The sequence below is a fragment of the Vipera berus genome (genome assembly GCF_964194415.1).
Source record: "Vipera berus genome assembly, chromosome: 1".
NCBI lineage: Eukaryota > Metazoa > Chordata > Lepidosauria > Squamata > Viperidae > Vipera > Vipera berus.
This window is the reverse complement of record NC_138202.1, coordinates 358,646,257-358,673,450: the sequence shown is the minus strand read 5'-3', so window position 1 is coordinate 358,673,450 and position 27,194 is coordinate 358,646,257. Positions and strand designations below refer to the sequence as shown.

Sequence of the window (27,194 nt, the reverse complement as noted above, 5' to 3'; positions counted from 1 at the left end):
CCTTTCTTAGGTATTAGTACCGCTTTAGTGAGGCCACACCTGGAACACTGCAGCCAATTTTGGTCACCATGTCACAAAAAAGATGTTGAGAGCTTGGAAAAAGTTCAGAGAAGAGCAACTAAGATGATCCAAGGCCTGGAGACCAAAACATACGAAGAACCGGCTGCGGGTTTTGGGTTTGGCCAGTCTAAAGAAAAGAAGAAATAGGGGAGATGTGATAGCAGTCTTCCAGTATCTGAGGGGCTGCCACGAGGCGGGGGGGGGGGCAGGTTGTTCTCCAAAGCACCTGAAGGCAGGACGAGAAACAATGGATGGAAACTGTTCAAAGAGAGAAGCAACCTGGAATTAAGGAGAAACTTCCTAACAGTGAGGACAATTAACCAGTGGAACAGCCTGCCACCAGAAATCATGGGCACTAAATCACTGGAGATTTTGAAGAAGAAGCTAGACAGTCACTTGTCTGAGATGGTATAGGTTCTCCTGCTTAAGCAGGGGGCTGGACTAGAAGACCTCCAAGGTCCCTTCCAGCTCTATTCTATTCTATTCTATTCTATTCTATTCTATTCTATTCTATTCTATTCTATTCTATTCTTCTATTCTATTCTATTCTATTCTATTCTATTCTATTCTATTCTATTCTATTCTATTCTATTCTTAACAAAGTAACAGACTTGAAAGGGAACTTGGAGGTCTTCTAGTCCAACCCCCTGCTCAAGCAGTAAACCCTATACCAGAACCCACAACTTCTGGAGGCAAGCAGTTCCACTGGTTAATTGTCCTCACTGTCAGGAAATTTCTCCTTAGTTCGAAGTTGTTTCTCTCCTTGATTCGTTTCCATCCATTGCTTCTTCTCCTGCCTTCATCTACTTGTTTTCTAGTGACAGTGAAAATAGATTATTCTCATGCGCTGGAATTAATATTTCAGTGTGGAACTGATTGGAATATTCCTATTAAATGCAGCAATAAAAATCTAAAAAGATCTTTCACACGGTAATGGTGTTCCTGGCTGCTTCTTAAGATATGTGCTACACACAGACACACAATAGCCCAGGGAAAAATGTAAGATAGGAATGAAATTAATTTCCACCTCCATTTCTCTGCTCCTCCATTATACAAGTTTTATTTATTCTTTTAAAGATGTATCGTTGCTAAATCACCTTGTTCAAATTTGGTAACTTTAGGATACGTGCATTTCAGCTGGGCTGGGGAATTCTGGGAATTGAAGTTTGAAATTTTAAAAGCTCAGATTGAGAAACACTGGATTAGACTATCTGTACAGTTTAATTTTCTAATCTAGTTAATATGCTGGCTGGGGAATTGTGGGAGCGGAGGTCAACCTATCAAGGTATGTTGGCTGAGGAATTCTGGGAGCTGAAATCCACCTACTCTGATGCACGATGGCTGGGCAACTCTAGAAACTGAAGTCCACCTATCTTAAATTTATGTTGACTGTTGAATTCTGGGAATTGAAGTCCACCCCTCTTAAAGCATGCTGGCTGGAGAATTCTGGGAGTGGAAGTCCATTCATCTTAAATTATGTTGAATTGTGGGAATTGAAGTCCACCCCTCTTAAAGCATGCTGGCTGGAGAATTCTAGGAATGGAAATCAACCCATCTTAAAGTATGTTGGCAGGTGAAATTTGGGAGTCAAAGTCAACGTAACTTAAGGTATGTTGACCGAGGAATTCTGGGAGTGGAAGTCCAGCCATTTTAAATACCACAAAGGAGAGGGAGTCAAGCTATTCTCCAAAGCGCCTGAAGGCAGGACAAGAAGCAACGAATGGAAACTAATCCAGGAGAGAAGCAACCTAGAACTAAGGAGAAACTTCCTGACAGTTGGAACAATTAGCCAGTGGAACAACCTGCCTCCAGAAGTGGTGAATGCTCCAACACTGGAAGTTTTTAAGAAGAGCCTGGACAGCCGTTTCTACGAAATGGTGTAGGGTTTCCTGCCTGAGCAGGGGGATGGACTATATGACCTCCAAGGTCCCTTACAACTTTATTATTATTATTATTAGTAGTAGTAGTAGTAGTAGTAGTATTACTATTATTACTATTATTGTTGTTGTTATTGTTATTATGTAACTTTTATTCATAAAACATGAAACTCAGTCAAGTTGACTGGCACTAATGATTGACACGGGTTGCTGCCAGCATCCTAGGAATCAAGCAGGTATCTCCTTTAATAATAATAATAATAATAATAATAATAATAATAATAATAATAATAATAATAATAATAATAATAATAGTTATTTGTGCTAGCTGGAGAATTCTGGGAGTCGAAGTCCACATAGTCTTCTCTAAAGCATGCTGCCTGAGGAATTCTGGGAGTTGAAGTCCACACAATTTCAAGTCGCCCAGGTGAAGGAACTCTGCTCTAAATTGTAAAACTGAGCAGGTGGAACTTTATTTTGCTTGCAAGAAAACTCATCGCCTGGCACCCCCTTGTGTTTTTGAAGAGAGTCATCTGGGGCAGTGTATTGAGTGGTGCCAAATATTTTCCAGGCTCCAGGTATTTTTGCAACAGCGACTACAAAAGAAATGAGCTTTTTCAAAAGAAAAAAAAAAGTTCGGGTCCATCAAAGCAAATCAATCTTCTTTGTCATGCCGAAAAAAATTAGCTGTCTAGACTGGTCTTAATAGTGCAGGGGTCTTCAAACTTGGCCCTTTTATGACTTGTGGACTTCAATTCCCAGAATTTCTCAGCCAGGCACGCGTGCCTGGCTGAGGAATTCTGGGAGTTGAAATCCACAAGTCATAAAAGGGCCAGGTTTGAAGACCCCTATGAGAGAGGATTGTGGTTTGGAAGATAATCCTAAAAGGGTGATGCTGAAAGGCACTTTAGAGACCATCTAATCCAGTGTTTCTCAACCTTGATTACCTCAGGATACGCGGATTTCAACTACCAGAATTCCCCAGCCAGCATGGCTGCCTAGGGAATTCTGGGAAATGAAGTCCACCCATCTTAAAGTGGCCAAGTTTGAAAAAAACACTGACTTAGTCCTGACTGTGCAAGATAAGCAACTATCCTTCTCAGACAGCTCCAGAGATGGACAACCCATCTGCAGTGAATTACTGCAGTTGTTAAATGAATCACGTTCGTTAAGCAAATCCAGCTTCCTCCACTGACGTTCTTTGTTGATGTTCTATATTGTATTCTATTCTATTTTTCCATATTCTATTGTATTTTAATATTCTATTCTATTCTATTCTATTCTATTCTATTCTATTCTATTCTATTCCATTCTTCCTAGGTTTGGGGCTTTTGCCCTTATCCAACATGACTGAACGGGCATCCGCTCTTGTTTCAGGAACGGGCCGTGCGGGATTCTCTTGCCAGCCTCAAGAGCTCCGCCGGCCGGGAAATCTCGCCCTCTTCCAAAATGGCCTCTCCGGCTCCCTCCTACCTCCTACGCGTGGCGGGCCCTGTTCCAAGATGCCTTCCCTGAACGCCCCGCCTCTTCCCTCCTCACGCTACTCTCTGATTGGCCGCCCGGCTCTGGGCCCGCTGGGATGCCTTGTGCGCGTGAGGGCTTAAAAAAAGGCTTCCGGGCCGGTCCTTTTTTTCTCTCTCTCTTAAATTTTCCCGACAGGCTTTGCGCGCCGCCGCCGCCCGGAAGAAGGAGCCTGCGCCGAGGCGGCCGCTGTTGACAACATGGCGGCTGCCGCCTCCTGCTCCTCTTCCTCCTCCTCCTCCTCGGTGCGGGGCGCGGGAGGCGGCGGCGGGAGGAGGAAGAGGAAGGCGAGCCAGCAGCCCTGAGGGACGGCCCAGGCAGGCCTGCCCGCCGGCGCCGCCATGTCTTTCTTCAGGCGGAAAGGTAGGTAGCCGCGCTTTATGGGTCGCGGGGTGGGGGTCTCGCGGAGATGAAAAAGGGAGGGCAGCCTCGCTGGGGAGGGGGCTGCGCCCGTCTTTGGGCCTGGGGGAGGGGTGACAGAGAGAGACAGAGAGGAGGAAAAGGGGGCGGGGGGACTGGAGGCCACGCCCCATGGGCTTTGCGACACTCGAAAGATGGGCTTTGTAGTACCGTGGCGCTGGCGGGGGGGGGGCTTTGCGGAGAGGGGGCTGTTGGGGGAGGGGAGGGGCTTTGCGGAGAGGGGGCTGCCTGTTTGTGGGGGGGATGAAAAGGAGGCGGGGGGGCTGGACTCAGCATGGGCTTTGCGACACTTGGAACATGGGCTTTGTAGTACCGTGGCGCTGGCGGGGGAGGGGCTTTGCGGAGAGGGGGCTGCCTGTTTGTGGGGGGGGGAGGATGAAAAGGAGGCGGGGGGCTGGACTCAGCATGGGCTTTGCGACACTTGGAACATGGGCTTTGTAGTACCGTGGCGCTGGCGGGGGAGGGGCTTTGCGGAGAGGGGGCTGCCTGTTTGTGGGGGGGGGAGGATGAAAAGGAGGCGGGGGGCTGGACTCAGCATGGGCTTTGCGACACTTGGAACATGGGCTTTGTAGTACCGTGGCGCTGGCGGGGGAGGGGCTTTGCGGAGAGGGGGCTGCCTGTTTGTGGGGGGGGGAGGATGAAAAGGAGGCGGGGGGCTGGACTCAGCATGGGCTTTGCGACACTTGGAACATGGGCTTTGTAGTACCGTGGCGCTGGCGGGGGAGGGGCTTTGCGGAGAGGGGGCTGCCTGTTTGTGGGGGGGGGGAGGATGAAAAGGAGGCGGGGGGCTGGACTCAGCATGGGCTTTGCGACACTTGGAACATGGGTTTTGTAGTACTGTGGCGCTGTTGGGGGAGGGGCTTTGCGGAGAGGGGGCTGCCTGTTTGTGGGGGGGGGAGGATGAAAAGGAGGCGGGGGGCTGGACTCAGCATGGGCTTTGCGACACTTGGAACATGGGCTTTGTAGTACCGTGGCGCTGGCGGGGGAGGGGCTTTGCGGAGAGGGGGCTGCCTGTTTGTGGGGGGGGGGAGGATGAAAAGGAGGCGGGGGGCTGGACTCAGCATGGGCTTTGCGACACTTGGAACATGGGTTTTGTAGTACTGTGGCGCTGTTGGGGGAGGGGCTTTGCGGAGAGGGGGCTGCCTGTTTGTGGGGGGGATGAAAAGGAGGCGGGGGGGCTGGACTCAGCATGGGCTTTGCGACACTTGGAACATGGGCTTTGTAGTACCGTGGCGCTGGCGGGGGAGGGGCTTTGCGGAGAGGGGGCTGCCTGTTTGTGGGGGGGGAGGATGAAAAGGAGGCGGGGGGCTGGACTCAGCATGGGCTTTGCGACACTTGGAACATGGGTTTTGTAGTACTGTGGCGCTGTTGGGGGAGGGGGTTTGCGGAGAGGGGGCTGCCTGTTTGTGGGGGGGATGAAAAGGAGGCGGGGGGGCTGGACTCAGCATGGGCTTTGCGACACTTGGAACATGGGCTTTGTAGTACCGTGGCGCTGGCGGGGGAGGGGCTTTGCGGAGAGGGGGCTGCCTGTTTGTGGGGGGGGGAGGATGAAAAGGAGGCGGGGGGCTGGACTCAGCATGGGCTTTGCGACACTTGGAACATGGGCTTTGTAGTACTGTGGCGCTGTTGGGGGAGGGGGTTTGTGGAGAGGGGGCTGCCTGTTTGTGGGGGGGATGAAAAGGAGGCGGGGGGGCTGGACTCAGCATGGGCTTTGCGACACTTGGAACATGGGTTTTTGTAGTACTGTCACACTGATGGGGGGAGGGTCTTTGCCGGGGAAGGGGCTGCCTGTTTTGGAAGCGGGTCTTCAGTCAAGGGAGCAGGGGAATTGAGGAGACGGGGTTGGCTGCCTGAGTTTGGGGAAAGCAAATATGGGGCCCTTTTATGACTCAGGGACTTCAACTCCCAGAATTCCTCAGCCAGGCATGCTGGCTGAGGAATTCTGGGAGTTGAAGTCCATGAGTCATAAAAGGGCCGAGTTTGAAGACCCCTGAAATATGGGCTTCCGCAGGGAATTGGGGGGGGGGTATAATGATGAAGGGGGAGAAGGAGATGGGGGGGTCTTTACTTGGAGGGAGGGGGTGTCCCGGATCTTGGAGTGCAAAGGAAGACCCAGTCAGATGAAGTGGGCTGTCTTTGGCTACAGGGAAGGGTCTTGGACCTGTAACACAGGCAGTCCTCAACTTACAACCGCCCTGCCTTACAACCTTTCTCCCCACAGTTCTTAAATGAATCGCTGCACTTGTGAAGTTAGTAACCCGGCTGTTAAGAGCTATTGAACTTCCCCCATCGACTTTGCTTGTCGAAAGGTCACAAAAGAGGACACTGCAATCGTCATAAATAGGAACCAGTTGCCAGGCCTCTGAAGTTTGGTCCCATGACTGTACTGGCAAGTGTGTGTGGGGGGGAATTGTCAGAATAGGGGCACACCCGGGGGAGGGGTTGTTGGGAAATGGAAAGTCAACGGGGACACAGACAAAATGGGTTGGTGCCCAGCAGCTTTGGGCCTTCTCGGATGGGAGACCACTAAGAAAGCCCAGCTTGTGTGCTAGGCTGCGCAATAAACCGAAACCACCATGGGAAACGTGAGAGAGAGGGATCTGTCTGAGTCTGCCTAGCGGGAAGTTATGGCCCCAAAGACATACTACGTGTGTGTTGTGCTATTAAATGAAGTAACTACGATAGGTGCTATTAAGAGGCAGCTGGAACTACAGGATTTATTTGGTCTAGCACAGGAGCTAGAAAGCAAAGAGATGATAAAATTCAAGTTCTGCCTTAGCCATGAACGAACACCTGGGTGACTTGGGGGCCTGTCTCTTGTTCTTAGCCCAATCCACCTCACAGGGTTGTTGTGGGGAGAAAAAAAAGGAGGAAGATAGGTTGGATCTGTTCACGGCCTTATTGGTGAAAATAAAAATTTAAATATAAATATGTGCCTAACTCTTCCTCCTCTCCAAGCAATCATGAAAGTTCTTGGGGGGGGGGGGTTTCAGGAAGGGAACCCCTCAAACCATAAAGAACGGTTGCTGGAATTGGGTCTGTCTAGTTTAATGAAGAGAAGGACGAGGGGTGACATGATAGCAGCCTTCCAGTATCTCAGGGGCTGCCCCAAAGAAGAGGCAGTCAAGCTCTTCTCCAAAGCACCTGAAAGCAGAACAAGAAGCCAACGGATGGAAATTAATCAAGGAGAGAAGCAACCTGGAATTAAGGAGAAATTTCCTGACAGAACAATTAATCACTGCCTCCAGAAGTTGCAACTGCTCCAACACTGGAAGTTTTGAAGAAGAGATTGGACAGCCATTTTTTTTCCCGGAATGGCATAGGATCTCCTGCCTGAGCAGGGGGTTGGACTAGAAGACCTCCAAGGTCCCTTCCAACTCTTGTTATTCTGCATTCTGTGCCTTTGCTGCGTTTTTTTTGTTTTCTGAATTCCAGGAAATCCGCCGATTAGCAACTTTGGCGGAGTTAACTGAGCAACTGCATCACTGCGTTAAATCCTAAGAAGGGCCTACAGTCCTGAGTGGATGTTTTGAAAGCCACACAGTAACAGCTGTAAAAGAAGACCAGCCCTTTTTCATTGTTTCTGCATCGGGTGGAAAAGCTTTCTAAGGCTTGCAGGCTCAACAATTGAGGCAGACTGTTCTGAACCAGCCCTCTTCTCGCACCCCTAATCAAAAGAAGAGTCTGGAAAGCGTCCAAGGCTAAAAGGCTTCTGCCAAGATTTAATTACGCAGTTAACAAAAACACAAGAGCTTGTCTTCTCAAGCGGAAAAAGTTGCTTTCAGCAACCAGCCCCTCCCCAAACACTTCTTTTATAGAGAGCTCAGGGCGTGGTCTCCCTGTGCCTCCTCCCGAGGAGTCCCATAGTCTTTCTTTGTTTGTCCCTGCTCGTCTGCCTCCTGCGTCGGGCGTCCTTGAACAGGGCCAGCTGTGGGTCGTCATCCTCCGCACTCTCGGGCTCACACAGCTGAGAAGAGGTCCCCGGCTAAGGGCTCTGCAAAGCCTCCAAATCATCATCATCAGCCGGTTCGTTTCCCTCCTCCCCCACATCTGAGTCCTCCGATACATCGGAGCCGGCTGTCGGACCCACAGGCTGGCCCTGAGTCACAACACTATCCCGCACCGCAGGGCCCTTCCCCCGGGTCTGCCGATCCGGATGCGGTCGGGATGGGAACTGTTCGTGAAAAGCAGTCACCAACGCAGGGGCATGAACGGCGGTCGCGTCTTCCCATGTGAAGTCCTCCGGCCCGTACCCTTTCCACTCGATCAGGTACTGGAAGCGACCTTTCAGCCAGCGGGAATCCCTGATGCTGGCGACCTCGTACTCGGGGGTGCTGTCTCCATCACGAGTTCCTGATGGTGGAGGTTCCGCCTGGCGAAGTGGACAGGCCGGTCGTTCGGGGACCAGCAAGGACCGATGGAAGACGGGGTGCACGCGCAGGGAACGTGGCAGAGTTAAACGATAGGCGACCGGGTTGATGACGGCCTCGACTGGGAACGGTCCAAGGTAACGGTGGTCCAGCTTCCTCGCCGGCCGAGTGGATGGCAGGTTCCTGGTGGACAGCCAGACCCGATCCCCCACCGATAGTGGAGGCGTATCCCTTCTCGACCGATCGGCGAACCTCTTGTAGTCGGCCTTGGCCTTCTCCAGCTGCCGTCGCACCAACCGATGGATTGCCTGTAACTCCGCCATGAATTCGTTCGCTGCCGGCTCCGGTGAGTCCACGGGAGAAAGGGGGAAAAACCGGGGGTGATAACCCACGTTGGCCAAGAACGGTGTCATCTGCGTGGAGGTGTGCTGCGAGTTGTTAAAGGCAAACTCGGCTATGGCCAAGTAGTCCACCCAATTGTCCTGCTGCAGGTTAACGTAGCAGCGCAGATACTGCTCTAAAATGCCGATGACCTTCTCGGTACCCCCGTCGGTCTGAGGATGATGCGCGGACGAGAGGCAAACCTTAATGTCCAACGCCCGCATCAACTCCTGCCAGAAGCGGGCTGTAAACTGGGCCCCCCTATCGGAGACGACTCTATCGGGAAGGCCGTGCAGCCGGAACACCTGTTGGATGAACATGCGACTAGTGGCGCGAGCTGACGGTAAGCCGCGACAGGGGATGAAGTGCGCCATCTTGGTCAACATGTCCACCACCACAAACACTGTCGTGAAGCCGGAGGATGGGGGTAGATCCGTCAGAAAGTCCATGGACACAGCCCCCCAGGGTCTCTTGGGCGTTGGCAAAGGCTGCAGTAAACCAGGCGGGGCCCCTGTCGCTGACTTGGCCTGCCTGCATGGGACGCAGGAGGTGACATAAGACTGGACATCGTGTCGGACTCGGGGCCACCAGAAGGCACGGGAGACCAGGTTCAGAGTCTTGAACAGGCCAAAATGCCCCGCAGCCGGGTTATCATGACATTGGCTGAGGACGAGTCCCCTGAGTGGCCCTCCTGGAACATAGAGCCGGTCACGATAATACAGGAGTCCATCCGTGACCGACCAAGGCGAATCTGGCCCCACCTCTTCCTTCCGCTGAGCCACCCACGCCTCCTGCTGCTGCGCCTCCCGGATCCGAGCCCGTATATCCACCGGCTCCCGCACCGCAGCAAAAGACTCGACGGGGATCACTGTCCTGGGCGGAAGCTTGTCTTCCACTCGGGTGTACTCGGGCTTCCTGGACAGAGCATCCGCTCTCTGGTTGTGCCCGCTTGGTATGTACCGCACCCGGAAGTCAAACCTCGCAAAGAAGAGGGACCACCGGATCTGGCGTTGGTTCAAATTCCGAGCGGTCTGCAGGCTTTCCAGATTCTTGTGGTCCGTCCGGACCTCGATTTGATGCCGCGCCCCCTCCAGATGATGCCTCCAAGCCTCGAACGCCGCCTTGATGGCCAGCAGCTCCTTCTCCCAGATGGTATAGTTGCGCTCCGAGGGGTTCAATTTCCGAGAGTGATACGCGCAAGGGAAAAGGGTACCGCTGGGCGTCGTTGCCTGGAGTAACACGGCCCCAATGGCAATGTCGGAGGCGTCCGCCTCCACGACAAACGGCCGTTGCGGGTCAGGATGCTTCAAGATGGGCTCCTTCATGAAGGCGTCCTTCAAAGCTTGGAACGCCTGTTGTTCGGGGGCGTTCCACTGGAACCGAGTCTTCTTCTGCAGGAGCCGGGTGAGGGGGGCTGTCAAGGCAGCAAAGCCAGGGATGAATGTCCGATAGTAGTTGGCAAATCCAAGAAGTCGCTGAACATCCTTCACGCGACGCGGGGGTTGCCAACTCTGCAACGACTCAACTTTACTTGGATCCATGGCGATGCCCTCAGGAGAAATGCGGTGACCCAAGAAATCAATGGTCACCTGGTAGAACTGGCACTTCTCCAACTTGGCAAACAGCCGATGTTTCCGGAGGCGCTGCAGGACCTGACGGAGATGCTGATGATGCACTTCTCGCGACGGGGAGTAAATCAGGATGTCGTCCAGGTAAATCACAACAAACTGGTCCAACAGATCCCGAAAGATGTCGTTCATAAAATGCTGAAACACAGCGGGGGCGTTGGTCAGGCCAAACGGCATCACCGTGTACTCGAAATGTCCATAGCGAGTACCAAACGCCGTCTTCCACTCATCACCCGGCCGAACCCTGACGAGGTTGTAAGCTCCACGCAGGTCCAGTTTCGTGAAGATCTTAGCCTCCCGGAGTCGGTCCAAGAGCTCGGGGATGAGGGGCAGCGGGTAGCGGTTACGCACCGTGATGGCATTGAGTTTCCGGTAGTCACAGCAAAGTCGTAACTCGCCCGACTTCTTTTTGACGAAGAGCACGGGCGCAGACACTGGCGAGGACGAGGGCCGGATGAAACCACGAGCCAAGTTCTTTGTCAGGAAGTCCCGCAATGCAGCCAACTCGGGCTCCGACATGGAGTACAAACGCCCCACTGGGAGAGGCGCATCAGGGACTAGGTCAATGGAGCAGTCGTAGGGCCTGTGCGGGGGTAATTGGTCCGCCTCTGACTCGCTGAACACATCAGCAAAGTCGGACAGTACGGGAGGCAAGGAAACCCCTGAGGAACCCTCCACCTGGCCGGCACAGATATGGCGGGTGTGGTCCACGCACTGCAAACTTGGGAAGGTGACCAAGTTCTGAGACCAATAGATCTGTGGATCATGCGCCCGGAGCCACGCTAGTCCCAAGACCACGGGGAAGTGCAGATCCGAAGTGACGTAAAACTGAATGGCCTCCACATGGGTACTGATGGCCATACACACGGGTTGCGTGGCAGCCGTGATAGGCCCGGACAGGAGCACTCGACCATCGATGGTCTCCACAAGCATGGGCGGATCCACTGGACACTGGGGAACAGCCCATTTGGCCACAAAGGCCGAATCCATAAAGTTAGTGGTAGCCCCAGAGTCAATTAAGGCATGGACCGGAATCCCCTCTGGCTTGCCAGGAAGGATCAGTCGTGCCTCCAAAATCAAATGCCGTGGAGGTTCACAGGCACCGTCGGAACGGCGTCGCTCGGCGTGATCGTTGTGGGTCGCCCGATCTTTCACACCGTCTAGATCGGGCTCGGGCCGTTTCCCGATAGCAAAGCAGGGGACTTTCTCGGGGCAGGCTTGGTCACTGACGCCCGCTGACGCTTCTTCGGGCAAGAAGCAGCCAAATGTCCAGGGTCCCCACAGTAAAAACACAACCCCTCCGATCGTCGTCTGTCCATTTCCGTCACCGATAGACGGGACCTGGCGGCACCCAGCTCCATTGGCTCCTCCCTCTGGACTGGGGGCTCACGCACAACAGGGGCGGCAGGGGTCTGTGGGGTGGCACGGCGACTCTTACGCTGCTGCAGCCGGGCATCGATCCGCAGACAAAGATGGATCAGCCCATTCAGGTCTGAGGGAATGTCCACGCGGGCCAGCTCATCCAACATCTCCTCTGACAAGCCATCCTGAAAGGCATCCACGAGCGCAGCCTCATTCCAGGCGGAATCCTGGCTAAGCAGCCGGAAATCGCTGATATAGGCCTGTAGAGGGCGCTGACCCTGCCTCAAAGCTTTCAGGCGTCGGGTGGCAGTCTGCGCCTTAATCGGGTCCTCGTACATGAGGCGCATATGGTCACAAAACCCCCCAAAGTTATCCAACAAAGGGCTAGGCTGTGCCAACAGAGGCATGCCCCAACGAGCTGCATCTCCCGACAGAAGGCTCAACACGAATCCCACCTTATCTCGGTCAGTGGGGAAATCAGCTGCTCTCACGCTGATATAAAGCTGGCATTGTCCCAGGAAGGCAGGAAACAGCTCTGGATTACCAGCAAATTTATCCGGCATAGCTATCTGACATTTCCTCCTGGGTGGGGGGGCAGCATGTACCTGAGCCTGCAGTTGTGCCACCTGAGTGGCCAGCAAGGTGAGTTGCTGGTTGAGCTGGGCATTCTCGGCAAGAAGCTGCTCCATCGTAGTATTAAGGGGTGGGTGGCTGAAAGCAAACTGTTCTGAACCAGCCCTCTTCTCGCACCCCTAATCAAAAGAAGAGTCTGGAAAGCGTCCAAGGCTAAAAGGCTTCTGCCAAGATTTAATTACGCAGTTAACAAAAACACAAGAGCTTGTCTTCTCAAGCGGAAAAAGTTGCTTTCAGCAACCAGCCCCTCCCCAAACACTTCTTTTATAGAGAGCTCAGGGCGTGGTCTCCCTGTGCCTCCTCCCGAGGAGTCCCATAGTCTTTCTTTGTTTGTCCCTGCTCGTCTGCCTCCTGCGTCGGGCGTCCTTGAACAGGGCCAGCTGTGGGTCGTCATCCTCCGCACTCTCGGGCTCACACAGCTGAGAAGAGGTCCCCGGCTGAGGGCTCTGCAAAGCCTCCAAATCATCATCATCAGCCGGTTCGTTTCCCTCCTCCCCCACATCTGAGTCCTCCGATACATCGGAGCCGGCTGTCGGACCCACAGGCTGGCCCTGAGTCACAACACAGGCCTCTGAGGCTTATGATATATTCATGTACTCTTTGAGTTATTCATCTTGGGAATTTGTTTCCCTTTTGCGTCGCCTTTGGAAAAAAGCACTGGGTTGTCAGGCCTGAGCAGGTGTTTTTTTTTTTTCGTTGGCTGTTCTCACAACTCTCTGAATTTCGGGATTTGCAGGCAAATTGCATCTGCATGCTGAATCGGAGAGATTTACCCATCTGGCATAAACATAAAAAGCTATTTTGCAGGGCAGAATTTGGCGCTTAACCCAAGAAAAAGGAGGAAAAGCTTTGTGGAATTCAAAAATTTAGCTGTGATTTGATGGTCTCTCGAGTTAAATAAGGGACGCAGTGGCTCAGTGGGTAAGGACGCTGAGCTTGTCGATCAGATGGTCGGCAGTTTGGCGGGTCAAATCCCGAGTGCCGCGTAACAGAGTGAGCGCCTGTTACTCGTCCCAGCTTCTGCTAACCTAGCAGTTCAAAAGCATGTAAAAAATGCAAGTAGAAAAATAGGGACCACTCCGGTGGGAAGGTAACAGCGTTTCGTGCGCCTTTGGCGTCTAGTCATGCCGTCCACATGACCACGGAGATGTCCTCGGACAAGCACTGGTTCTTTGGCTTTGAAACGGAGATGAGCACCAGCCCCTAGAGTCGGAAACGACAAGCACGCATGTGCAGGGGAACCTTTACCTTTTACGAGTTAAATAGACCAGGTGTCCTTAAAACAAAATGCCGGAGTCTTTTTGGATAGAAATAATACTTTGGAGAAAATTTGTAGGAGGCGCTGAAGAAACAGGCCTAGTTAATTGTGGTCCTCGGCTTACGACCATTCGTGTATTGACCATTCAAAGTGACAACAGCACTCAAAAGTGACTTACGACCCTTTTTCACACTTGACCCTTGCAGCATCCACACCGTCAAAATTCCAATGCTGGGCAACTGGTTCATATTTATGACGGTCGCAGCGTCCCAGATTATATGATCCCCTTTGGCGACCTTCGGACGAGAAAAGCCGATGGGGAAGCCAGGTTTCACTTGCCAACCGTGTTGCTAATTGAACAATCGCAGTGATTCACTTAACAGCTGTGGCAAGAAAAGACATCCAACGGGGCCAAACTCGCTTAACAACTGTCTCGCTTAGCCGCAGAAATTATGGGCTCACTTGCGGACATTTCGTGACCCAGCTAGGTAACGTCATCAGTGCTAAAAGGGAGTAGCGACTTGCTCTCTGTTTACATACGAGCGCGCAGGAAAAGCCACTCCCAATAAAGGAGGATATTTGTGGCTGAGGGTTGAAATGAGGGGCCGTTGGTGCTCTCTGAGGTTGGTGGTTTTCTTGCAGACGTTTCATGACCCAACTAGGTAACTTCATCATTGCTAGAAGGGGATGGGGTTTGTGGAAGAGGAGGAGGAGGAGGAGGAGGGCTGTGGGGTCGTGGGTGCTCTCTTAGCTTGGTGGCTTTCTTGTAGACCAGACATGTCAAACACAAGGCCCGGGGGCCGGATCCGGCCCACGAAGTGGTTTCATGCGGCCCGCGAAGCCATCCTGGAAACAGGGAGGGAACGGCCCCCACTGCCTTGGCCCTGGCCCAGAGACCCTCCTTCTGCCAGAGACCCTCAGATCTGTCCCACTCCTGCCCAGGCCCCCATAGGCACCCTTGATGCGAACGATGTAGAGCTGGCCATGCCCACCCAGTAGGCCACACCCACTCTAGCCACGCCCACTCGGTAGGCCACGCCCACTCTGGCCACACCCACCCAGCCCCTTGAGGGCAACCGCAATGCTGATGCGGCCCTCCATGAAATTGAGTTTGACACCCCTGTTGTAGACAGTTCATGACCCTAACTAGCTAACATCTTCAGAGCTAGTGTGTTGTGTGCTAGCGCTGATGATGTTACCTACTTGGGTAATGAAACGTCTGCAAGAAAACCCACCCAGCTCAGAGAGCACCAAGGACCCCACAGTCCTCCTCCTCTCCACAGACCCCACTCCCTTCTGGCACTGAGGATGTTCCCTAGCTGGGTCATGAAACGTCTGCAAGGAAACCACCCAGCTCAGAGAGCACCAAGGACCCCACAGCCCTCCTCCTTCTCCTCCTCCTCTTCCTCCTCCTCTTCACTCTCTCCTCCTCCTCCTCTCCATAAACCGCTCCTTCCTTCTAGCGCTGATGATGTTACCTACTTGGGTAATGAAACATCTGCAAGAAAACCCACCCAGCTCAGAGAGCACCAAGGACCCCACAGTCCTCCTCCTCTCCACAGACCCAACTCCCTTCTGGCACTGATGATGTTCCCTGATTGGGTCATGAAACGTCTGCAAGGAAACCACCCAGCTCAGAAAGCTCCAAGGGCCCCTCGCGAGTGTACTCAAATTGAACGCCTTGAATAACTAACTCTTTAGGTGATAAATTTAAATCGTACCTAGAAGCTAACCGATAACCAAAGCAATTTCCAAAGCTTGCTCAGCCTGAACATCGCAGCTTGTGTCACTGTTCCCTGTCCCGGTCTGGAGTGTTTTCAAGGGGAGGCCCCCACTGCCGTAGTCCATCTGCCAAGCGACCGAGACATAAGTGGCCATCAAACGGCCTGTGAGTTTCCTGCTTCTTCTTGTTTCACTCTGCCAGACAGGTAGTCCTCAACTTACGGCTGCGGCTGAGCCCAAATTTTCTGGTGGCTAAACGAGACAATTGTTCGGTGGATCTTGCCCCGTTTTTACGACCTTTCTTGCCACGCTCGTTAAGTGAATCGCTGCAGTGGTTAAATTAGTAACCCGGTTGTTAAGTGAATCTGGCTCCCCCCCCCCAATTGACTTTGCTCGTCAGAAAGTCGCAAAAAGGGGGAATCCCGTGAACCCCGGGACATTGCAACCGTCATAAATACGAACCAGTTGCCCAAGCGTCTGAACTTTGATCATGTGACCTCGGGGACGCCGTAACGGTCGTATGTGTGAAAAACAATCACAAGTCAGTTGTTCGCTGACTTCTGTCGCTGGTCACTATATGAATTTTTGCAAGTCGAGGGCTACCTGTATTGCAGAGAAAATTTTCAGCTGCTCTATCAGCATTTATTTATAAGTCAAATGTATTGGCCATCCATCTTACCATAGACACATAGGCTAACTCTGGGTGGCTTACAGTTACATAAAAGCTAAAGCATAAAAAGGTAAAACAAACATATAAGGAACGGTTGCTGTAATTGGGTCTGTCTCTAGTAGTCTAACAAAAAGGGACGCGGTGGCTCAGTGGGTTAGGACGCTGAGCTTGTCGATCAGAAGGTCGGCAGTTTGGCGGGTCGAATCCCGAGTGCCACGTAGCAGAGTGAGCGCCTGTTACTCGTCCCAGCTTCTGCCAACCTAGCAGTTCGAAAGCACGTAAAAATGCAAGTAGAAAAATAGGGACCACTACGGTGGGAAGGGAACAGCGCTCCGTGCGCCTTTGGCGTCTAGTCATGGCGGCCACATGACCACGGAGACGTCCTCGGAGAAGCGCTGGCTCTTCGGCTCTGAAACGGAGATGAGCACCGGCCCCTAGAGTCGGAAACGACTAGCACGCATGTGCGGGGGAACCTTTATCTTTACCTTTAGTCTAACAAACAGAAGGATCAGGGGGGACACAATGATAGCGATCCAGTAGCTCAGGACAAGAAGCGACGGATGGAAACTAACCAAAGAGAGAAGCAACCCGGAACTAAGGAGGAATTTCCTGACAGAACAATTAACCAGTGGAACAACCTTCCTCCAGAAGCTGTGAATGCTCCAAGACTGGAAGTTTTTAAGAAGAGACTGGACAGCCATTTGTCTGAAATGGGTTATGGTTTCCTGCCTGAGCAGGGGGCTGGACTAGATGACCTTCCAACTTTATTATTTTTGATTACTAAATATTAAAATCAAAGATAAATGAGGTGGGATCTATTATTACTCAGTGAACCTTTTGAGGCCCTTTAATTACACCCCAGGTAACTTACATGTAAAACTGTGGTTTTCTTTGAAGTCTGAGCTACAGAATTGGTCTTCCTTGGTGATAGAAACTGGTGGCATGTGATTTTTTTTATAAAAAAAAGTTCCTGTTTTTCTTCCTCTGTCTTTTCTCGGAGAGGTGGTGCGATGCTAGATTTTAAACAACTCTGGGCTCACGTGCCAGAGGTGTTATCTCAAGGCAACGAAGCAAGGAAACATTTTGCAAGTGACCCACAAAATGGCCCAGAATTGGAGGCAATAGCCAGACAGGGTCTTTTGTGGGTTAGTTAACGTTTGCAGATTTTGAGCTTTGGCATCAAACATTGTGGGTTGCTGTCATTTATCCCATTTTTCTTGATTCCGTAGTCTTTAAGACAACTGGAGAACTCCAGAATTCTGGAGGCTTAAAGCACACGAAGAAGAGTTGCAAGGATTTAGGGAAACGTCCAGTTTAATGAAAAGAAGGATTGAGGGTGACATGATAGGAGTCTTGCAGTATCTCAGGGGCTGCCCCAAAGAAGAGGGAGTCAAGCTATTTTCCAGAGCTCCTGAAGGCAGGACAAGAAGCAACGGATGGAAACTAACCAAGGAGAGAAGCAACCTGGAACTAAGGAGAAACTTCCTGATAGGACAATTAACCAATGGAACAACCTGCCTCCAGAAGCTGTGACTGCTCCAACACTGGAAGTTTTTAAGAAGAGACTGGACAGCCATTTGTCTGAAATGGTATAGGGTTTCCTGCCTGAGCAGGGGGTTGGACTAGATGACCTCCAAGGTCCCTTCCAACATTATTATTATGATGATGATTATTAACAACCTGCCTCCAGAAATTGTGAATGCTCCAACACTGCAGGTTTTTAAGAAGAGGCTGGACAGCCACTTGTCTGAAATGGAAGGCGGTCTCCTGGTTGGGCAGGGGGTTGGACTAGATGACCTCCAAGGTCCCTTCCAACATCATCATCATCGTTGTTGTTATTAACTTGCCTCCAGAAGCTGTGAATGCTCCAACACTGGAAGTTTTCAAGAAGAGACTGGACAGCCATTTGTCTGAAATGGTAGAGGGTTTCCTGCCTGAGCAGGGGGTTGGACTAGATGACCTCCAAGGTCCCTTCCAACCCTGTTATTCTGTTACACACAAGAATGAGGAAAGCTGTTTCCCTCTACCTTCCTCCTGAGAGCAAACCTGCCCTTGTGCAAATAGGTAAATAGTTCTGAGCTCCTTGGATAGGAAAACGCCTGTCCTTCCCGGGCGTGCTGATATGCAAGCAATTAAACATTTATAAAGTCCACGGTTGAAGCCCAAGCAGGGCAAACGTTAAAAGAGCCAGCTCAGTGGCTTAAATTCCAATTTCAAATCACTTAAGGGATTTAGGGAAACGAGCCTTCGGAGCTTTCTGAAAAGCTGATGAACCCCAGCCCAGCAACCCATAATATTTTAAGAGCTGCTAAGTTCAACCCAAGAGAGAGAGAGAGCCAGGCAGATGGCTGTGGAAAAAAATATGAGCCTCATAGGAAGGTGGGGGGGGGGGAAACCTCTGCAGCCCAATTAATATTTCAGGGAATAAAAAGAATCCAGGTAGTCCTCGACTTACAACCGTTTGTTTATTGACCATTCCGAGTTAACAACGGCACCGGGAAAAAAAGTGACGGTTTTTCAGACGTAGGACCGTTTGCGGCATCCCCAATTCTGGGAGCAGAAGTCCACGCATCGTAAAAGTTGGCATGGTTGAGGAAAAATTGGGCTAGAAGATCTGGTTCCCAGGTTTGTTTTTAGATTTATTTTTTTTGACTGGTAGGGATCTCTTCTTGATTTTGAGTCTTTATAGAGACTTATTTTCTTTTCCGCTGATCTGTTGAAGGCCTCCTAATGCGGGAATTCTTCTCCCCTGTCAAAATGTGTTGAAAAAACAGTATTTCTGGGTGAGGCAGGGGAAAAAAAATACCTCCCATCTTTTTTAGCTGTTCCCACCCTTTGGCCAGTAGTAGGAAAAGTTTGCCAAATTCCACAGATGCCAGCTGTTCAAGATTTTTTCCCCCCACTTCTTCCGATTTCTTCTTCCCAGCGTGTGAAATCTTCCAGTTAAGTGCCTTTAAGGGTGATGTGCAGCAGTCCTTGATTTATAATACAGTAACGGAGTTGGAAAGGACCTCGGAGGTCATCTAGTCCAACCCCCTGCTCAGTCAGGAAGCCCTCTTACCATTTCAGACAAATGGCTGTCCAATCTCTTCTTAAAAACCTCCAGTGTTGGGACATTTATGGAATCAGCTGCCGGTTGAGCTCCGGATGGCACCTGACCTTCGCTCCTTCCGACGCGGTCTGAAGACCTACCTATTTGAACAAGCCGGCCTGGCCTGATGGGGGATGTGTTGGGGTTTTTATTGTGGATTTTTTTTATTACCATCTATTGTTTTAGCTCGGGCTCCTATTTAATTCTTTTTTAATTTTTGTATTCTGTATTTTTATATGTGCCCTGTTCACCGCCCTGAGTCCTTCGGGAGAAGGGCGGTATACAAATATAATAAATACTAAATACTAATACTAATTCACTACTTCTGGAGGCAGGCGGTTCCACTGGTGAATTGTTCTCACAGTCAGGAGATTTCTCCTTAGTTCCAGGTTGCTTCTCCTCCTTGATTAGTTTCCATCCGTCGCTTCTTGTCCTGCCTTCATGAGCTTTGGACAATAGCGTGGGAAGTCAGCCCCCCCAGAGAAGGAAATATTAAAAGGGCAGAAAAATATGTTTCCTCAAAGGATCTTAAAAGAGGCAGAAAAGCATGCTCGGTTTTTCTTAATAGCCCCAAGTCTCCCTCCCCCAAGCCGAAACCAGCTCTGTAGAAATGCAAATGTAAACCATTCAGGAAGGCTGAAGCTGGAAAATTAAGAAGACAGAGACCTAAAATCTACATACCCCACCCAAACTAAGACAGGACATACTAGGATTAACACAGAGATGCCAAAGAGGCGCACGCATACTCAGGTCAAAGTTCATGCCACAGGAACAACTCCAAACAAAAGGCTCCAGAGGGTATAAAAACCCACTCCCTACATGCGCACACACTCTTTTCTTCCAGAGCCATCTTTCTGTCCGGCTCTCCTCTTCAACAAACTGCAGCCTTCTTCCTAAAGCAGTCGCCATGTTGTTTATTCCCGGCTTGGACTGAACCCTAATGAAGACTTTTCCTTCAACAATAGCGCGACTCCCTCTTCCGTGTAGCAGCCCCTGAGATATTGGAAGACTGCTATCATGTCACCCCCTCACCCTTCTCTTCATTAAACGGTAAAGGTAAAGGTTCCCCCGCACATGCGTGCTAGTCGTTTCCGACTCTAGGGGGCGGTGCTCATCTCCGTTTCAAAGCCGAAGAGCCAGCGCTTGTCCGAGGACGTCTCCGTGGTCATGTGGCCGGCGTGACTAGACGCCAAAGGCGCACGGAACGCTGTTGCCTTCCCACCGTCGTGGTCCCTATTTTTCTACTTGCATTTTTACGTGCTTTCGAACTGCTAGGTTGGCAGAAGCTGGGACGAGTAACAGGCGCTCACTCTGCTACGCGGCACTCGGGATTCGACCTGCCAAACTGCCGACCTTCTGATCGACAAGCTCAGCGTCCTAACCCACTGAGCCACCGCGTCCCTTTTCATTAAACTAGACATACCCAATTCCAGCAACCCGTTCATTATATGTTTTAGCCTCCAGTCCCCTTCCAACTCTATTATTCTGTTATACATAACTGATAGCCTAACTGTCATGGTTCCGTCAGATGAATCTCTTCAAAAGAACTTTAAGGCATTGTTTTCCTTAAAGAATCTTTTATTCAAGAAACAAAAGTATAGGCACTACATAAGGTAAAGGTTCCCCCGCACATGCGTGCTAGTCGTTTCCGACACTAGGGGCCGGTGCTCATCTCCGTTTCAAAGCCGAACAGCCAGCGTTTGTCCGAGGACGTCTCTGTGGTCATGTGGCCGGCATGACTAGACGTCAAAGGCGCACGGAACGCTGTTACCTTCCCACCGGAATGGTCCCTATTTTTCTACTTGCATTTTTACGTGCTTTCGAACTGCTAGGTTGGCAGAAGCTGGGACGAGTAACAGGCGCTCACTCTGTTACGCGGCACTCGGGATTCGACCCGCCAAACTGCCGACCTTCTGATCGACAAGCTCGGCGTCCTAACCCACTGAGCCACTGTGTCCCTTATAGGCACTACATAGTCGAAGCCAAAAACTGAATTCCCCTCCTCTGGCACAAAGTAGCAAAGCACAATTCCCTCCTCCAATTTTTTTTTTTAAATCCCATTTATATCCCGCCCTTCTCCGAAGACTCAGGGCGGCTTACAATCTAAGAAGCACAAATCAATGTGCTTAGCAATAGCCTTCATTCTATGTATATGCCTGCTTATTAGGGCTTTCGCCCCCCCCCCAGCGGCATTATTACAAAGTCAGCTTAATTGCCCCCAACAATCTGGGTCCTCATTTTACCTACCTCAGAAGGATGGAAGGCTGAGTCAACCTTGAGCCTGGTGGGACTCGAACCTCCACTAATTGCAGGCAGCTGGTGTTACTTAAGGAGGCATTAGCCCACTGCTCCACCAAGGCTCCACCAATTAACAGTCATAAATCACATTCCCCAAGTAGCTTGAAGCATGGGGCTTTCTCCCCAGCTCTCCAGCCCGCCAAATCTTTTATCAACTCCGGGGCAATGACCTTGGGTTCCCATGGCTGAGTTATTATTGCTATGACTAGCTGGACCAGACATGTCAAACACAAGGCCCGGGGGCCAGATCCGGCCCGCAAAGTGGTTTCATGCGGCCCGCGATGCCATCCTGGAAACAGTGAGGGAACGGCCCCCACTGCCTTGGCCCTGGCCCAGAGACCCTCCTCCTGCCAGAGACCCTCAGATCTGTCCCACTCCTGCCCAGGCCCCCATAGGCACCCTTGATGCCAACGATGTAGAGCTGGCCACGCCCACCCAGTAGGCCATACGCACTCTAGCCACGCCCACCCAGTAGGCCACGCCCACGCTGGCCATACCCACCCGGCCCCCTGAGGGCAACCACAATGCTGATGTGGCCCTCAGTGAAATTGAGTTTGACACCCCTGAGCTGGACTCTCACCCACACTTCCCCTCCCAGCATCGACGAACTCTAAAAGCGATAGAGAAAAAAATGGCTGCATTTTCATCTGTTGTCAAAGCAAGAACATCTAACCGCGCTGACACCAACAGCTCTAGCAAGGAGGGGGAAAAATGGGATATTTTGTGCCCTCTTTTTTGAGGCAACCCCTATTGGAAGCTAAAACCACCCAACGTTTTGCAGTCAATTCTGTGACTACAAAGGTTAAAATTCGACACAGGGCCACGGTGGGGCAAAGGGAATCAGTTTCACTTGGAGAGGCAAAGGGTGACGTTAAACTTTTTTTTTTTCTTTGTATGCAGAATCTCAGGAAGTTTTAGCCTCCGATAAAGTTGACTGTGGGTTCATATTAACAGAAATGATTCCGTGCAGCTTTTCCCGTGCAGCAGTAAGGAAGGATAAGATACCTTTTCAAGGCCTTTTGTCTGGAATCTTTGCAGAAGGATGGTGTCGTAAAGGTTTACCTGTCGAATTTTGGGTGTGTGCAGGAAAGGATCGTGTTAAAAGTTTGCAAACGTTCATCGACGGACCAGATGGTAAAGGAGATCTTCGTTGGTTGAGATTTGTAAAGAAATAGCATGTTTTGTCATGATTGAAGGAGGCTTTGGGTTTGTTAGGCCCACAGGTAGTTCTGGACTTAATGGCCTTAAAGCTCGGGAGGGTAAATCTCTCGTCCCAGTGACCGACTCAAATTCGATTTCGCATCCTTATCCTGGGACAACGGATATTTGCCTTCGTTCGTTATAGCCTTTGGTTTCTTCAAAGTTACAACGGCCCTAGAAAAAGTGACACAGGACTGTTGTTTCACACTTAACAACCGTCGCAGCATTCCCCCAGGGTCGCGTGAGCAAAATTCAGACGCTTGGCAACTGGCGTGTACGTACGACGGTTGCAGAGTCCCGGGGTCGTGTGATCGCCTTTTGTGACCCAGGCAAATGACTCGCATTTATGACGGTCGCAGTCTCCCGGGGTCACGTGGTCCCCTTTTGTGACCGAGGCAAATGACTCGTATTTAGAATGGTCGCACGTGAATCCCTTTTGTGACCGAGGCAAATGACTCGCATTTATGATGGTCGCAGTCTCCCGGGGTCATGTGAATCCCTTTTGTGACCGAGGCAAATGACTCGCATTTATAATGGTCGCACGTGAATCCCTTTTGTGACCGAGGCAAATGACTCGCATTTATAATGGTCAGACATGATCCCCTTTTGTGACCCAGGCAAATGACTCGCATTTATGACGGTCGCAGTCTCCCGGGGTCACATGATCCCCTTTTGTGATCCAGGCAAATGACTCGCATTTATGACGGTCGCAGTCTCCCGGGGTCATGTGATCCCCTTTTGTGACCCAGGCAAATGACTCGCATTTATGATGGTCGCAGTCTCCCAGGGTCACGTGATCCCCTTTTGTGACCCAGGCAAATGACTCGCATTTATGACAGTCGCAGTCTCCCGGGGTCACGCGATCCCCTTTTGTGACCCAGGCAAATGACTCCTATTTATAATGGTTGCATGTGATCCCCTTTTGTGACCCAGACAAATGACTCGCATTTACGAAGCCGGGTTCACTTTTAACAACCGTGTTACTAACTTAAAAACCGCGGCGATTCATTTCACAAGCGTGGCAAGAAGAGGTTTTAAAATGGGGCAAAACTCAACAACTGCCTCACTCGGCAACGGAGATTTGGGGCTGAGTGATGACTGTAAGTTAAGGGCTGGCTGTATTCCACTTCAGTGTGTGACCATCAACTGCCCATCAACTTCGCCTTTTGGAAAATATATTTCAGCCCCTTCCTCTCCCCTCCTTCACCCCACCCCCAGGCCCAAAGATACGTGCCGCTGCTGCTCAGTGCTGACGTGGAGTGTGCTGTGGTGTGTTATTTTCAAACTCTGTTCTGTGTCTTTGCAAGGTCAAGGTTTGTGTGGGTGTAAGTGTGAAACGCACCCCTGTCGAATTAACCAGCATACCAGCCGGATAACGTGGGCCTTTTTCTTCCTCTTGAGTCAGCCCAGCCCAAGGAGGAGAAACACCTGCAGGTCTGGGAACCAGTTTTGCAACCGGGAGGCCATTGTGTGATCTCAGAGCTTCGGATCTTGATCATGAGCCCCTCCTTGGGTCGCACGGACGGGCCTGTGTGTTGCTCAAGAAACGGTTGGGGTCCCTGGTGCTCTCTGAGCTGGGTGGTTTTCTTGAGGACGCTTCATGACCCAACTAGGTAACCTCATCAGTGCTAGGAGGAGGAGGAGGAGGAGGAGACATGAGACTGTGGGGTCCATGATGCTCTCTGAGCTTGGCTATTTTCTTGCAGATGTTTCATGACCCAGCTAGGTAACATCATCAGTGCTAGAAGGGAGGGAGGGAGGTTTGTGGAGGGAAGGAGAAGGGGAGGAAGAGAAGAAAAGGGAAGAAGAGGACGGTGGGGTCCTTGGTGCTCTCTGAGCTGGGTGGTTTTCTTGAGGACGCTTCATGACCCAACTAGGGAACATCCATCAGTGCTAGAAAGGGGGTGGGGTGGGGTTGCAGAACGGAGGAGAAGTGGGGAGGAGGAGGTCTGAGGGGTCCTTGGTGCTGTCTAAGCTTAGGGGTTTTCCTGCAGACGTTTCAGGACCCAACTAGGTAACCTCATCAGTGCTGGAAGGGAGTGGGGTGTGCAGAGAGGAGGAGGAGGAGGAGAAGAACAGTGGGGGTCCTTACTGCTCTCTGAGCTTGGTGTTTTTCCTGCAGACGTTTCCTGACCCAACTAGCTAACATCAACAGGGCTAGAAACGGAATGTGATTTGCAGAATGGATTTTATTTTATTTATTTATTTATTATATTTTTTATACTGCCCTTCTCCCGAAGGACTCAGGGCGGTGTACAGGGCAATAAATATAAAAACGAAATACAAAAGTTAAAAAAAACAATTAAATATTATGCCCAAATTTAAAACAGTAATTAAAAGACATATTAAAACCCGAACCCTAACCCATCAAACCAGGTCAGATTGCTCGAATAAGTAAGTTTTTAGATCGCGCCGGAAGGAGCGGAGGTCGGGGGCCATCCGGAGCTCAACCGGCAAGCGGTTCCACAGGTCTGGCGCGCCCACAGAGAACGCCCTCTCCCTGGGGGCTACCAGTCGACATTCTTTGATCGGCGGCACCCTGAGGAGGTCCTCTCTGTGGGAGCGCACTGGACGGAGGGAAGTTGACGCCGGCCGCAGGTGTTGCCGTAGGTAATCCGGACCCATTAGCAAAATATTTTGTGAGGATGGAGAAGGAGATGGGGTGGAGAGCAGGAGGAGGAGGATGATTGTGGGGTCCTCGGTGCTGTCTGGCTGGCTTTTTTTTTTTTTTGCAGACGTTTCATGACCCAACTAGGGAACATTTGACGCCCATCATGTGTCGAGAGGTCGGCACATCCTGCTGTTTGCACCTGGCGCCGTTAACAACTCATTTCAATCGCAGATGATAAGTTTGCACAGAGTTGTTGTTTTTTTTAAAAAAAAGGCCTAATGAATGCCTCAATTAAAATTCAGAATGAAATATGCGATCCAAGCAACAACAGCTGGAGAGTTCCTCCGCCGAGGCAGTTGACATCTGTAATTAGCTCTGAGATGTCACAAAGAGCCCAAGAAGATAACAGCTAATCCTTGGGCTTGCAATCATTTGTTTAGTGACCGTTCGGAGTTGCAGCAACGTTGAAAAACGTAACTTGCAATTGGTTTTTCACTGTTGCAGCATCCCTGTGATCCAAATTCAGGGTCTTGACAACCGGCATGCGTTTGTGACGATGGCATTGTGCTGGGATTATGTGATGGTGAGCAGTGCTTAGGATGCCCTATGACAGGCAAACTCTGCCCACTGCCAGGAGTTCGATCCGAACCGGTTCATGGTTGACTCAGCCTTCCCTCCTTCCGAAGGATCCAGATTGTTGTTGGGGGCAAATAGGCTGATCCTGTAAAACCGCTTAGAGAGAGGGCTGTAAAGCACTGTGAAGCGGTGTATAAGTCTAAGTCGGGTTCCCAATTCTGGCGGTGCGAGACGATATTCCAGGGGGCGGGAAAACTTGGGTTTTCAAAATTGTAGTGTGTATGCATAATTCGTTGCCGTTATTTTGAACTTTTGTAAGGGGTGCAAGAATATATCAGAAGCGTTCTAGGGGTTCGGGGTATAGAAAAGGTTGGTTGCCACTGGTCTAAGTGCTATTGCTATCCTTCCTTCCTTTCCCTCCCTTTTTTTCTTCCTTCTTTCCTTCCTTCCTTCCTTCCTTCCTTCCTTCCTTCCTTCCTTCTGATCCAGGTTGAGTTGAATGAGTTTCCTTCCTTCCTTCCTGGTTGAGTTTGATGAGTTTCCATCCATTGCCCTTCCTTCCTTCCTTCCTTCCTTCCTTCTTTCCTTCTTTCCTTCTTTCCTTCTTTCCTTCCTTCCTTCCTTCCTTCCTTCCTTCCTTCCTTCTTCTTTAGTTCCAGGTCGAGTTTGATGAGTTTCCATCCATTGTCCTTCCTTCCTTCCTTCCTTCTGTTCCAGGTTGAGTTGAATGAGTTTCCTTCCTTCCTTCCTGGTTGAGTTTGATGAGTTTCCATCCATTGCCCTTCGTTCCTTCCTTCCTTCCTTCCTTCCTTCCTTCCTTCCTTCCTTCCTTCCTTCCTTCCTTCCTTCCTTCCTTCCTTCCTTCCTCTTTAGTTCCAGGTCGAGTTTGATGAGTTTCCATCCATTGCCCTTCGTTCCTTCCTTCCTTCTTTCCTTCCTTCTTTCTTTCTTTCCTTCCTTCTTTCTTTCTTTCTTTCCTTCCTTCCTTCCTTCCTCTTTAGTTCCAGGTTGAGTTTGATGAGTTTCCATCCATTGTCCTTCCTTCCTTCCTTCCTTCCTTCCTTCCTTCCTTCCTTCCTTCCTTCCTTCCTTCCTTCCTATGGTGGCGCAGTGGTTGGAATGCAGCATTGCTGGCTGACTCTGCCCACTGCCAGGACTTCGATCCTGACCAGCCCAAGATTGACTCAGCTTTCCATCCTTCGAGGTTGGTAAATGAGGACCCAGATTGTTGGAGGCAAATAGGCAGATTCTGTAAACTGCTGAACTCTGTAAAGCACTATGAAGTGGTATATAAATCTAAGCCAGGGATAGACAACCTGGGCTCTTTTATGACTCGTGGACTTCAACTCCCAGAATTCCTGAGCCATCATGGGGGAACTATGGGTCCTTCATTACTTGTGGGCTTCAACTCCCAGAATTCCTGAGCCAGCGTGGAGGAACTATGGCCCCTTCATGACTCGTGGACTTCAACTCCCAGAATTCCTAAGCCAGCCACGCTGAGGGGAAAGGGGAGAGG

General features: G+C 50.9%; 1 protein-coding gene across 5 annotated transcripts in view; it reads left to right on the top strand.

The window, feature by feature from the left end:
- Positions 1-3,607: 3,607 nt before the first annotated feature.
- The window catches only part of AKAP10 (A-kinase anchoring protein 10), a 71,672-nt gene continuing 48,085 nt past the window's right edge, over positions 3,608-27,194 (top strand). For 4 of the 5 annotated variants that reach the window (XM_081346695.1, XM_081346694.1, XM_081346693.1 and 1 more), the window contains exon 1: positions 3,608-3,821. In XM_081346695.1, coding sequence (XP_081202821.1) covers positions 3,800-3,821 — 22 coding nt within the window. In that variant the 5' untranslated portion in view covers positions 3,608-3,799. The remainder of the gene's footprint in view (positions 3,822-27,194) is intronic. The other variant, XM_081346692.1, reaches the window with a different exon arrangement.